A 14,182-nucleotide genomic window follows, 5' to 3' on the forward strand; every position below is an offset into this window, starting at 1 on the left:
AAGTGACTTTCTACCTAAAATCTTACAAACATTCATCTTTTACCTTCCCAAACATCAAAATTGCAACCATAATTATCATAAGCCCGCAGGGCCTCTCAAAACAACTGGTCAACTAATATTTTCATTAATAAAATCTCTTTGTATATAAATTTTCAAGGATCAGTACTGGACAATGCGATGGAGATGGGATCTGAATAAAACAAGTAAGATGGGAAATCAGAGGAAAAGGACAAGTATGTGAAGGGATATCAGTTGAGCTCAACTGGATCTTATATAGTCTAATAATAACGCCACACTAATTCCAGCAAACACAGTAAAGAGAGAAACATAATTTTATTTCAAATGCATGATGAGAGGTAGTGACAGTGCAGCTAGAAGAGGTGGTGATGCGAGGTAGTGACAGTGCAGCTAGAAGAGGTGGTGATGCTTTTTGCCCTCCGCTTCTTTTTCTTCTTTTTTGGAATCCTTCTTCTCGTGATGTTCGTGGAAGACGTAACCCCCTGCTCCCACTGCAGCTGCTGCAGCTATCTCCTCCTCAATCTTGTGCCTGTGAGCGTTCTCTGGATCTTTCTTGGCTTTGTGTTTCTCATGCTGTTCATCATTACACATACTTTAATAATAATTAAGTAGATTTGACAATTTCAGTAACAGTGAATGATATTAACCATTTAAAAAACATAAAAAAAGTTACCAGTGCAAAAGCTCCAACAGCCACAGCTCCAAATCCACCCAATTCCTCCCTATGCTTGTGATGCTTCTCCTCCTTCCTTGCCTTCTCATACTCATCAACATTGCCAGCAGCATAGACATCTGTGCTCTCAATAACCTGCTCACCCCCATCTTCCTTGTGGTGGTGGAACAGGTGGTGGTGTTTCTCCTCTGACATCTTACCCAAAGGAGAGACAATAATTCTTCTCAGGGTTGTTATAAAAAATGAATAGAAATGGCTTGATTGTGCAAATGAGATAGGTAGGTGCGGATTATATAACCGGCGCTGGATGCTGAAGAAGCGTTAATAGCGCGTGCAAAGCGCGCCCACGCGGTACGCTATGAGTGGCACCCCTCACACATCAACTCTCAAACCTTTCAGCATCTCTTTTCTCCGCCGTGGGAAGAGAAGGGTAGGTTTGACAAAGATGCCATGGTCATATATATATATATATATATATATAATTTTTTTAATATTTTAATTTAATTGTGAAGGAGATAATAGAGATTTAATATAATAAAATATTTTTAATAATTTTTATAAGAGTTTGAGATTTATGTTTTTTAATTTTCAATTTAATTAAAAACAATATTATATTTACAAATGTCATTGAAGTATTTTTATTGCTTAATGATTTTTTATTATATTTTTTCTTTTTACATATTATTTAAATATATATATATAACTCGTATATTAATTTTTGTATGATAATAATGATTTAAAATATATTTTAGTTTACTTAATTTTTATATTTATTATTATAAAATAAATATCTTGATATCTATTATAAATTAATATCTATTTACACTCATCAACTATTTTATTAAAATAAAATTTATATATATATTGTTTTCATGATGATGTTCCATATTGTCATTCACATCGTTTTCTTTTAATTTTTGGTGATGAGTTTCGTCATTTTATCCGTGTTTTTTTGTTTTGTTTAATTTACGGTGTAATTCAAAGATAGATATAGATATTCATCATGAAAACAATATTCATATACAACGGCATCATGATAGCGATCTCCACATGTACCACATTAATTAAAGGTTAATTTTATAAAAGTCGTGGGTGCACAGCATCTGTTCATAAGTCAATCGCTTAACAATAAAGCAACTAACTGCTTTTTATCGGTTCACCAAAACAATCGAAAGAACGTTGATTATGTAATGTTATGGGATCACATCCTTCCAACAAATGAGTATGAATTAGGAATTTATTTATTTTATTTATTTATTTATTTTATTTTTCTTTTTTTTAAGGTGGAAAAATCTATTAAATTCAGGGGTCAAATCAACATGAGGGCAGCTATTTTTGGCTGCTCTCTGCGAATGTCGGTTTGACTCATCACTGTTCTCAAGGAAAACCACGCCACCTGTAATAATCCGCTGATCGTCCGTAAGGGAGCAAGCTTTCACTCTTGCCAGATGCCTATTAACCTGTTTCCTTACATCTTAAAAAAACGAACTCTTAGCCAAGCAAAAGTAATTTTAAGGCATACTCCAAGGCGAATTAGAACTTTTTAGTTACAAACTCAAGTGTATAAAACTATTTGCCATTTTACTATTTTGGAAAAAAATAAAGTAATTTAAAAATTTGAAGATTATCCCACTCTTCCACGTTTTATGGTGCTCTTCACATTAGAGTCATGGTACAAACGATAAATGCAATGCTAAGTGGTTTGAAATTCTTCAAATCATTGACCTAATTGTATTAAAAGGTGGAAAAAACATATATCCGTAAGCCACTGCTTCTTTACCGAATGTTTAACTAACTTTATTAACAAATGTATTTGCTTTTGAAAATTAATGTGAAAAGTGGTGAACAAAAAAAAATGTGAGTGCTTCTTTAGCGCAATAGATGTGAGAGGGTTCCCAAACCCTTCTATACACCAATGTCTTGGTATGTGAAGTAATGGTTTCTATGTAAAACTTTTTTTCTTTTCTTTTCTTTTTTTTTTTGTGTAAAAATGTAAAGCTTTAGTGTAAGGGCTTTTATTAGAAAGGTATGTGACATTTTTGTCCAATTAGAATGGATGTCGTGGTAAGAAAGACACCTGCCATTAGAATGGATGTCATGGTAAGAAGGCACCTGCAATTAGATAGGTTGTGCAATGAAACTATTAAGTTGGATGCGAGGGGAAGTCTTGGTTAAACAACCTAAGGAGGGGAACCAAGAGTGATATGGATGAGTACTCCACACTTGGAAATCAAAACAGATGAGCAAAGTTCCTTAAGGCATATGTCACCACAGATCCTGACTAATGGACACACCTACCATACATATGTCTTAGTCGCGTTATCCTTCGGCATATAGTGTATATGACATGGGACATGGATGCATGAGGTTGACTTTCACATGGACAAGTTGGGGGTATGGAAAACCCAACAATGGGTGAGTTGGTGGACTTACCACAACTTGAGTAAGCTACAAGTGGAATAATGTGTGAGTTAGTAGAGCCATCACAACTTGAGTAAACCACATAAGGGAATGGTGGGTGAGTTGGTGGATTCATCACAACTTGAGTAAACCACAAGATGGAAGGACGGGTTGGCTTTGATTCAATTCCAAAGGGGTGCAACATTTCATCATATATTGGCATGAGTTGGATGAATTAATGAGGCACACAACACAACATCAAGCAAAAGGCACAAGGAGACAAGACACTCAACCAAACAAGGATTGAATAGCATGACTGAATATAATCGAGATATGTAATAGCTTTGATTAGGGTTGTGGACACCACATGTCAATGGATCGGGTTGGTATAACAACTAGGCATGCAGGAACAAAATGCATCAAGGGGTCATACAAAGACATGCACGTAAGTCGAGGAGACAACTTGGTCAAGATCTTGTATATCATTTTAATGAGCTATGACTCCCCTTTTGTAATTTTATTGTATTTGTAACATCATGTATCAATATTATTGTGTAGGTGTTAAGCAAGTCTTGATGCTACCGAAACATATAAGTTGTGCCATTATTTATGTGTTGTGTGTTTTCTGTATACTTGTGTTTAATTTTATGCATGAACTGCTAAAACGTTTTAAGTATTGTTGCAAGGTAGGGCATGGATAGTCGTGCACCAAGATCAATTGACATAAAGTTGGAATGCGTGACTCGTCTTAGTTGTAGCTCAGGGATGAGTTTTGGTAACACCCTAAGTGAAAAGGCATAGTCCAAATGAAGTAATATCGTGTTGGTCTAGCCACTAAGTTTAAAACACTAGACGTTGCACGACCATAGGAATCGAACAACTTGGGCACTCCAAGTCAAGTGAAAAATATTAGAAAAGGGATCTTACAAGTGTGATATGGGTGATAGCCGTTGAAAGAACATTTGAAAAAAAAGACTAGAAAAAATCTTTCAAGTAATAGTAAGAGGAGAATTACAGTTAGTGAGATGAATGGTATAAAGGGATGTTACATTATAGTGGGTAGTTCCATAGAGGGATGTTGGAAGTCCAGTGCACTTACAAGGACAACTGGTGAGAGGCTAGTCATAACTTTGAAGGTATGTGTCTGTATATTATTGTTCTTGAAAATATTTAAAGGGTATTTCATATAAAAGATAAGTAACCATGCCTTTCAAGGGTATTTCTAGAGAAATATAAAGAGATCATACTAATGTATTGAAATAAACTTGTCTAGTAAAAGCTAAAGAAATCATATAACTTTCTTGAAAGAAAATTCCATGGTAGAAGACAAAGAAATCATATCTTTATTGAAAGAAAAAATTGCATGGTAAACGATAAAGAAATCATATTATTTTATTGAAAATATTACAGGTAGTTGTGTGTGAAATGATAGGAAATCCATTTTGGATTTTCTTGAAACAATAGATCATATATATGCATGCATAAATATTAGTTAGTGAGTTAGTTTTCTTGTGAGGAAAGAAGTATATGTTTGCATGCAAAGAAATAGTTTTGCATTTAATTTATTGGAAAAGAAAAATATAAGTTTGCATGTAGGAGAAATAGCTACTATGTATTTGAGTTCTTGAAAAGAATACATGAAACCCTTCATACAAGAAGATAAAAATGTTATGAAAAACTCACTATTGGTCAAATTTCTTGGAAAGTACAAGAATTTGTGCACATAACTAATAATTGTTATATTAATTTCTTGGAAAAGAATTTTGCACATAAATAATAACTAATTTATTATCTCTTGAAAAAGGAACATGTGTTTATTTATTTTAATTGTGTTAGAAATTCTTGGAAAATTGTCATGGTTCTTGTGTACTTGAGAATAGGTTAAATATATTTGTTTTCTTGAAAAGATTTGTTGTCCATTTCCTCGAAAAGTTTTCATGGCTTTTGTGTGGGAGAGAATTAAATTATCTAAGTCATTCCTTGAAAAGGGTTACATGTGAACCTTGCACAACAAAAGAATAACTAATTTTCTAGAGCTTTGGAAAAAGAAATGTGTATTTACATACACAAAAGATTAGTTGATTTTGGTAAATCTCTTTATGCACAAAACACTATAGCTAATGTGAAAAAAAGAATAAGAATCTTTGTGCATAGAGACATTAGTTGTTGTGTTAGTTTCTTTTTGGAAAATAAGTATGTATTTGTTTACACAAAAGAATAGCTAATGATGGTAGGATTATGGAAAAAGAAATATGTGTTGCATGAAGAAAATAATAGTTTATTGAGATAGATTTCTTGAAAAGAAATGCACTTTACATGCATGGAAAGGAAAAATTAAGATAGATTTCTTGGGAAGAAATTTAGTTTGAATGCATAGAAAAGATGGCTATCATGTTAAATTATTTTGGAAAAAAATTATGTTATATTAGTCCTTTTGGGAAAATATTAGGCAATTGCATGTATAAGAATAACACCTATTGTATTAATTCTTTTGGAAGAGATTACATAATTGCATATAAAAATAAATAGCTAAGGAGTTAGTTTCACATGAATAAAGTTTATATAATTGCATGCGTTAAATATGGAACTAGTTTTTCCTTTTTGAAAGGAGTATTTGTTTACACACTCTAAGTTGTTCGATTACTTCTCTTGAAATATTTTTATGCATTTTTCGTGCATAAGAATAGTATCTCTTTGTTAGCTTTCTTTTGGAAAAAATTATGCATTTACATACAAGATTATGTTCTTCTGGAAAGATTATGTATTTGCATGCAAGATTATGTTAGTTTCCTATGAGAAAAGATTATGTATTTGTACGAAAGATTAACAACTATCGTGAAAATTTTATGCATTCGCATGAAAAACCATAGCTCATGTGTTAGTTTTCTTTTAGATTGATAAGGACAATTGTGGTAATTTTCTTCGGAAAAGAATGTGGAATTATGTGTGATGCAAATAATAGTTAATGTGGTATTTATTTAAAGAGATGCTTTAATAGTTATATGTTTAAAATTAAAGCATGTACAGTGTTGTTAAAGAAAGCATGTCACGATATTTTATTTACAAATAATGTAAATTGTCAAACGAGAAATATAAACTCAAAATAAGAACTCTAGACAAAAAATCTCAAAAAAACATGAAAAACAAACCGAAAACGAAAAATGTTAGCGCTGGAATAAACTCCTCCTCCTCCTCCTCGTTCTTTTGTTTTTTTTTTATGGGGTAAATTTTCAACAATTTTTAAAAATGACAACAAAATTCAATAAAACCAATTTTTTTGTGCAAAAAACACTCTAAAAACAAAAAGTGTTAAAGGTCAAATAACATCTTTTTTCAGGGTAAATTTTCAACCTTTTTTAAAAATGAAACTAAAAGCCAATAAAAAACAACCTTTTTTCTGCAAAAAACACCATGAAAATAAAAAATGCTGATGCTGGAATAAAGTCTTTTTTTTTCTTAGGTAAATTTTCAGCATTTTTTAATAAAGAAAATAAAGAAAATGTTAAAAAATAAATAAAACATATAATAATAATAATAATAACAACAACGATATCCTTGAAATATATATATATATATATATATATATATATATATATATATATAAAAGCCCCAATGGTTAGCTCAGTTGGTCAAAACTAGTTTCTCATCATCGGGAGGTCACTGGGTCCATTCTCCCCAAATCCCTTGGGGTCAGGTCTTGCAGTGGGCTGGGGGGTCAACCCAGATTTTTTTGTGGACATAGCGTCACCCGTTGACCAAGGTGCCCGTGAATCACTCTCAAATATATATATATATATATATATATATATATATATATATATATATATATATAATTAAAAACAGAAAAAATGATAGAAACATTGAAAAAATAATGAAAATTAAAAACATTAAAAAAAATAAAAAATAAAAATAAAAACATACATTTAAAAAAATCAATTAAACAAAAAAAATTAACCAAAAAAAAATATTTAAAAAAAAAAAATTGTGGCCCCACAGGCCCTCAGTTGAAATCTAATTCCCAGAATGGGATTTCCTTGCCCAGAGCCCATGGGGCTAAACGGGGGGAGGGGAGCCCATATATATATATAGATATCTATATATATATATATATAAAAGTTGAAAAAAGTATTATAATAAAATAAAAATAAAAACAAAGAAACATTACAAAAATAATTAAATTAAAAAAAATAAAACATTTTAAATTATAAAACAAAAAAGTGTCCGCACAAGCCCTTAGCGGGGAAATATGATTCTAGGAATCATATTTCCATACCCAGGGCCCCTAGGGTCGTGGGGTTGGGCAGGGGAAAGTCTGTGTGGCCTTACCTCGCCCAACCTCACGGCCCCACGGGCCCTGGGTAGGGAAATATGATTACGGGAATCATATTTCCCTGCCTAGCCTCCACGCCCCATGACCCTAGGTGGGGAAGTCCAATTCTGACCCCTATCGAATTCCACCACCGCACAGCCCTCGGCGGGGAAGTTTGATTCTTAGAATAAGACATCCTCGCCCAGGCTCATGGAACGACGAGGTTGGGTGGGGCCGCTGCCATCCCCGCCGCCCCACGGACTTGGGAATCAGATTTCCCGACCAACGGCCCGTGGGGCCACCATTTTTATTTTTTTCAATTTTTATTTTTTTCTTATTTTTTTATTTTAATTGTTTTTCTTATGTTTTTTATTTATTTAATTTATTTTTTTCAATTCTTTTAAATGTTTTTTTTCATTTTAAACTTTGTTTTAATACATTATTTTGTTTAATTTTAATTTTAAATTTTTTAAATGTGTGTTTTTCTTTCAAATATTTATTTAATTATTTTTTATTTTTTATTTTTATTCTAATGTTTTTTTTCTTAAATTGTTTTAGTATACTTTTTTCAATTTTAATGTAATTTTTTATTATTTTATTATTTTATATATTTTTAATTTTCAATGTTTTTTTTTAAATTTAATTGCATTTTTTTCAAGAATTTTGTTTTTTTAAGTGTATGTTTTATTTATTTAAACTTTTTTTTTCGTTATTTTTATTTAAAATTTTATCCGAATCAATTTTTTTTGAAAAAAAACTTCAAATATCATCATTTTTCAATATAAATTTTATAAAATTTTCAATTTTTCCAACTTCTTTTATTAATTTTTTTTATTTAACATGTCATTTTTAGCGAAAAGATCCTAAAATATGTATTTTCTTAATTGTATCTATATGTAGAATGTATATTTTTTGTCCACTGTTTAAAATTATTATTTTTAGTGACAATTATTTTATGTGGATTGAGGTATTAATTAACGATATATAAAAATAATATAAAGCCTTTGCCATGGTCTACCTCTTCATCTGGTCCTAATGATGAATGAAACTTGTTGGTTCGAAATGCGTCGGCCAAATATTTCTCTTATGTGATTTCTACTGAAACACTTTTCTTAATATTCGAGTTATTAATTTTTTAAATTTTTGCAAAAAAAAAATATTAAAAAAAATATTGCAAAGAAAAACAAAAAAATGTGTTTGGAAAACCCTTAGAAAGCAAACATCTTAAGATGAAAACAAAAACAAGAATAAAACAACTTGAAAAATGGTTAAATAATCCACATTTTAAAAAAATGTGCATATTTAGCACATAAGAAAATTTGAAGTGTAAAAAATATGCCTTGAAACAAAATGTTGATGTTTTTCAAAGTCCAGATGAAAATCACCAACATTTAAAAAAATTATTCACACTTAATACATTAGAAAATTTAAAGTGTCAAAAATAAACCCTATAAAAAAAAGGAGTTGATGTTGCATCAACACTTTTCAAAATCAATATGAAAATCACTAACATTTAAAAAAAATGTTCATACTTGATACATAAAAAAAATTTAAGTATCAAAAATATGCTCCAAAAAGAAGGTGTATTCTAAATCAACTCTTTTCAAAATCGGATTATTTTTTGCTACCTTAAAAAAACGGGTACTCGATGGAAGCGTATAATTTGAACGTTGTTTCTTTAAACTTCAGTAAATCAAAACATAATTTAACTTATGTAAGTAATATATATATTATTGAAAATGAATTGATGATTACAAGGCTACGGCGGTGCTCCATAAATAGGAGTTGACTGGCCATGCCTATTCAGAGAGACATGTCTGTTGGGGTTGTTGTCTCTTCATTTAGAACAACTAATTTAATGATTCAAAATTATTCATTTATTATTGTATTAATTAAAATAATATTAAAATATTTAATTGTTGTGAATTCTAAATTCATAACATTGCCTTCCCCTTAAAAATGTTTTGTCCTCAAAGCATGGGTAATGCCAAGTGTTGCTGAAGAAAGCGTTCTGACTCCCAGGAAGAATCTTCCTCTAGAAACTTATTCCATTTGACGAGGTACTCCTTTATTGTCTTGGACCATAGTACCTTCTCTCGAGTAGCGAGTATACCTTCTGGTTATAGGACAATTCTTCCTTGTTCATCAGTCTCTGATATTTCTGTTTGAGCTACCTGGTTTTTCCCTAGTACTCTCTTCAGATTCGATACATAAAAGGTGTTATGGATTCGATAGTTGTCAGGTAACTTCAGCTCATAATCCACGCTACTTATTTTTTTTATTATTTGATATGGACCATAATATTTAGGTGATAGTATATTCTTTCCTTGTTGTTTTAATGACAACTGCTTATATGGTTGAAGTCTAACAAAGACCCACTCTCATTCTTCAAACTCCCTTTCAGTACAATGTCTGTCAGCTTGTTGTTTCATTCTATTATGTGCCATCGTTACATTCTCTTTTAATAAGTTAACGATCCTTTGGTTCTCTTCTAGGTGGTTTTTGACTGCTGGAACCCTAGAATCGAGAAGTGCAAAATCCTTCCATTTGGGTGGTTCATAACCATAGAGAGCTTGGAAAGGTGTCATTTTAGATGACGTATGGTAGGTGGTGTTATACCACAATTCCGCCAAGTGTAGCCATTGATTCCACTTATTTTGTTTATCAGTGACGAAGTAACAAAGATATGTTTCCAAGCACTTTTTCACGACCTCAGTTTGACCATCTGTCTGGGCATGATATGTTGAACTCATGTTCAAGGTTATTCCTGCTTGGTGGCATAATTCCTTCCAAAAATTTCCCTTGAACCTTGCATCTCTATCACTCATTATGACTTTGGGGAACCGATGCAGGTTGTAGTTGTTTTTACAAAACATATCCACAATTTGCTTAGTTGTGTACGTTTTTTTTATGGCCATAAAATGGGCATATTTAGTGAGTATGTCAACTACAAAAAATATCTTGTCCTTACCGTCAGAAGCAGGTAGTCCTTCTATGAAATCCATCAAAATATCTTCCAATTTCTGGTTGGGAATGTGTAGCGAGTGTAACAACCCTAGGGTTGGAATATTTTCACACTTATTCCTTTGACAAATATCACATTCTACAACATATCTCTGAATTTACTTGCTCATGCCCTTCCAATAGAATGGTTGTCGAATGTTGTAGTAAGTCTTGTAGAACTCGACATGTCCGACTGCAAGTGAATTGTGAGATTCTTTAAGAATTTTCAACTTAAATTTGGATGTTGGTGTTAGGTAAATTCTACCTTTGTACCACATTATGTCATTCTTCCACTCGAAATTGTTATGTTGATTGATATTCTTAATCATGGAATCACAATCCTCATCCTTGGAATACTCGACTCGTATTTCATCCAACCATTCCGCAACAACTATCATGGTGGCACATGTTGTGTTGTTGTCACCCTTACATGAGAGCGCATCAGCTACGACATTCTCCTTTCCTTTCTTGTGAAATATTTATAGGTCGAAAGCTGACAACTTCTCCATCCACTTCTATTGTTCTGTTGATAATGTCTTTTGTTGAAGTAAGAGTTGAAGATTGTTGTGGTAAGTTTGAATTGAAAATTTACTCCCAAGCAAGTATTGATGCCACTTCGTTAAAGCATGTATGATGGCGAGCATCTCCTTTTGATATGTTGATTTTAAGTCTTCTCGTTTATTAATTTTCCTGCTTTCAAATGTTATATGGTGGTTGTCCTACATTAATACAGATCCAATTCCGAATCCTGAAGCATCACATTCGACTAGGAACAGTTTGGAGAAGTCAAGAGTCGCTAGCACTGGTATGGTTTACATTACTTCTTTTAAATTCTCGAAACACTTGTCTGCTTGGTCATTCCACTGAAAAGCATTTTTCTTTAACAAATTGGTCAGGGGTGTTGTCATATGTGCATAATTTTTTATAAATCTTTTGTAATACCCAGTTATACCTAAAAATCCTCTTAGCTTGGATACATTCTTGTGTTTGGGCCATTCTTTGATTGCTTTGATTTTTTTGGGATCCACTTGGACTCCTTCCCTGGAGATAACATGTCCTAGGTATTCAACTTCCTTTTGCCCAAATGTACACTTTTATAGCTTGGCGTAGAACTAGTTCTTCTCCAATACAAACAAGACTTCTTCCAGATGCTCGAGATGTTCCTTCCACGTCTTACTGTAAACCAGAATATCATCAAAGAAAACTAATACAAACTTCCACAAATATGGGTGAAAATGTTCATTCATGGTTGCTTGGAAGGTAGCTAATGCATTTGTTAATCCAAATGGCATAACTTTAAACTTGTAGTACCCTTCATGAGCTCTAAATGTTGTCTTTTCGACATCTTCTAGTCTTACTCGTATTTGGTAGTAACTTGATCTTAGATCTAATTTAGAGAAGTATTATGCACCGTGTAATTCATCTAGCATTTCACCAACGAACGAAATTGGAAACTTATGTTTGATAGTGATTTTGTTTAACCCTTTGTAATCTATACATAATCAGAAGGATCCATCCTTCTTCCTTACCAATACTACAGGTGAAACATAAGGACTTCTACTTTTCATAATGATTCCATGCTTCAGCAAATCTTGTATTGATTTTTCTATTTATGTCTTGTGGTGATGGGGATAATGATACAGTTTAATGTTTATCGGTGTCGATTCTAGTTTGACTTCAATGTTGTGCTCAATTTTCCTTTTAGGGGGTAATTTAATTAGAAGACCTTGAAAAACCTTCTCGTATTTCTGGATCAGGGATGAAATTTTTTATGGCTGGTGAGCCTCTTCTATCAATAAAAACTCCAACATCTGACATTGTGCAACAAATTTTGGTGCTCCCTTGCAAATAATTTTCTTCATCTGTAGAGCAGAGATGAATTGAGTTGGTGGAGCTTGAAACCCAAACAACTTATTGTTACACAGTAATTTGTCACTGCCTTCACCCCAGTCCTTCTACTGTGTCATGTATCTAGTAAAACATGCTCATATTGAACAAGTGCTCTCTTATGTTGCTAATTGACCCACTTTTCCTAAGTTTTCTACCTCATCGCGATAATTAGCTAAATATACGTGATGGACAGCGGTCATAATTAGTACAGTTGCGCTTCCATCGCAGAAGTACATCTGATTCCCACAACAATCGGATTTCATGCTCTGGCGCGAGTCTATTTGATATCTTTAGCAACCTTTTGACTTATTACATTGCCTACTAGCGATGTCAGCACTAAATCTTAGTTATAAACTCGTAGCGATCTAGATTGGGTGAATTCGTTCCAACAGTCGGCCTTCTGGATGTCTCTGGATCTGGTTGTTGGGTCAGTTTGGGTCACCCTCTTCCCTCTGGTGTGGTAGTTCCGTCTTTCTTGTTTCCTGTCTTGAGGATAAGCTCCCTCTCCCTCATTTCATGGAGACTCCTTGTCCTATAAAATCACTCACCATTGCTATCATCTGCTAGTTCTTTTGGTTGCATAGTGCTGCTGCTGTTTTTGAGTTTGATAGATAGTTGGTGTGAGTGTGACAAGTGTGGGATTGCTTTATAATTTGCAAGAAGGTGTGGAGTGCCCTTAATCTTGTGTAAAGCTTGTGAATGAGAGAGAGAGAGAGAGATATTGCTATTTGGGAGACCCATCTTTGAGAGTGAATGCTTGAAGAAACACATTGATTGGACCCTCTGAGAAGGCTTGCGACGTCAAGACTCGGTTGTAAGCTTACTCTTGTTTCATAATTAATACAATCAATGATGATTTCTTATGTCTTGTATGCAATTTACTTGATAGCTCATGACTTCTTGACTTTGTGAGTAAATAGATCATTGTTGTTTCTTGGTTATGTGCTTTGTCATTGTCTTGTGTTGTTCCAGGTCAATTACTCTCTAAGGAGAAGGAAATGGAAGCTAGAGAAGAGAAACGGAACTTCATCAACCATCGGTTTGAGGTAGGCCTCCAACGTGACTATTTAAGGGAATCAATTGTTGTTTTGTCCTTCTTGTGACTAGACCCACTCTAGGGCTATAGGGGTTGCCTCTGTCCGTAGAGGGAACACTTTCCTACATCACAAGTTGGTAACTCCATCGGGGAGTCCTTTATATGTTGCATCTCTTGTTTGCTCTTGATTTAATTTTGATTTGGTGTCTTTTGAATTTTGGGGATACATTATAAGTCCTTTGGGTTACCTGGGTTGATCTGGGAGATCCCTACATTGATTGAAGGATTTACTGGTTTTTGTTTGGGAGTTTTTGTTCGTTTATCATTGTTTTTTAGCATCATTGTGGAAAATAACTTAATAGTCGTGCCGACGTCACCTTTACTCTTTTGTAAAGTCCTGTGCGTCGCTGAATCCTGTCACACAGTCGCAATGACTCTAAAATCGGTCTGTCACAGAAGAGATGTGTACTCTCATGACAACGTCGCTCTGTTGCTACAGACATTGGCTTATCGCCGCTAGTTGCTTGTGTAGTACCCACGACGATTCCTGTAGATTTTTTTTTTCAATTCTACCTCCTCAATTTACCAGTATTGTTGATCCCTTGCCTTCTTTCTCTTGCTCAGTAGCTTGTTTTTGACTGTTTATGGTTAAGGCACTCTTTCTTTGGATTTATTGAATGAATCTCGCATTTTTGCCCGTGTGACCTAGTTTGTTCTTTCAAGCTCTTGAATCAATTGGCTTGGTTGCTGGTTTTCCCAAGGTTCATTTGCAACTTTCTTGTTGGTTTGTTTGAGCCTTCTCCATTGCTTGTTGCTGGTTGATTTTTTAGTGACAATTATTAAACCAATCTTT

General features: G+C 33.2%; 1 protein-coding gene across 2 annotated transcripts in view; it reads right to left on the minus strand.

Annotated features, from left to right (window-relative positions):
* Positions 1-118: 118 nt before the first annotated feature.
* LOC149180167 (abscisic stress-ripening protein 3-like) overlaps positions 119-14,182 on the minus strand; it is an 87,711-nt gene continuing 73,647 nt past the window's right edge. The window contains exons 1-2 of one of the 2 annotated variants that reach the window (XM_089418138.1): positions 692-963; positions 119-591 (exon numbers count right to left, since the gene is read on the minus strand). In XM_089418138.1, the coding sequence (XP_089274264.1) occupies positions 409-591; positions 692-886 (378 nt within the window). In that variant the 5' untranslated portion in view covers positions 887-963 and the 3' untranslated portion in view covers positions 119-408. Of the gene's footprint in view, positions 592-691; positions 964-14,182 lie in introns of those variants that run through there. The other variant, XM_089418137.1, reaches the window with a different exon arrangement.

The sequence above is a fragment of the Pinus tabuliformis genome, chromosome 3_2, assembly GCF_031772625.1.
Source record: "Pinus tabuliformis cultivar Carrire ecotype Pingquan chromosome 3_2, CPIR1, whole genome shotgun sequence".
Taxonomy (NCBI): domain Eukaryota; kingdom Viridiplantae; phylum Streptophyta; class Pinopsida; order Pinales; family Pinaceae; genus Pinus; species Pinus tabuliformis.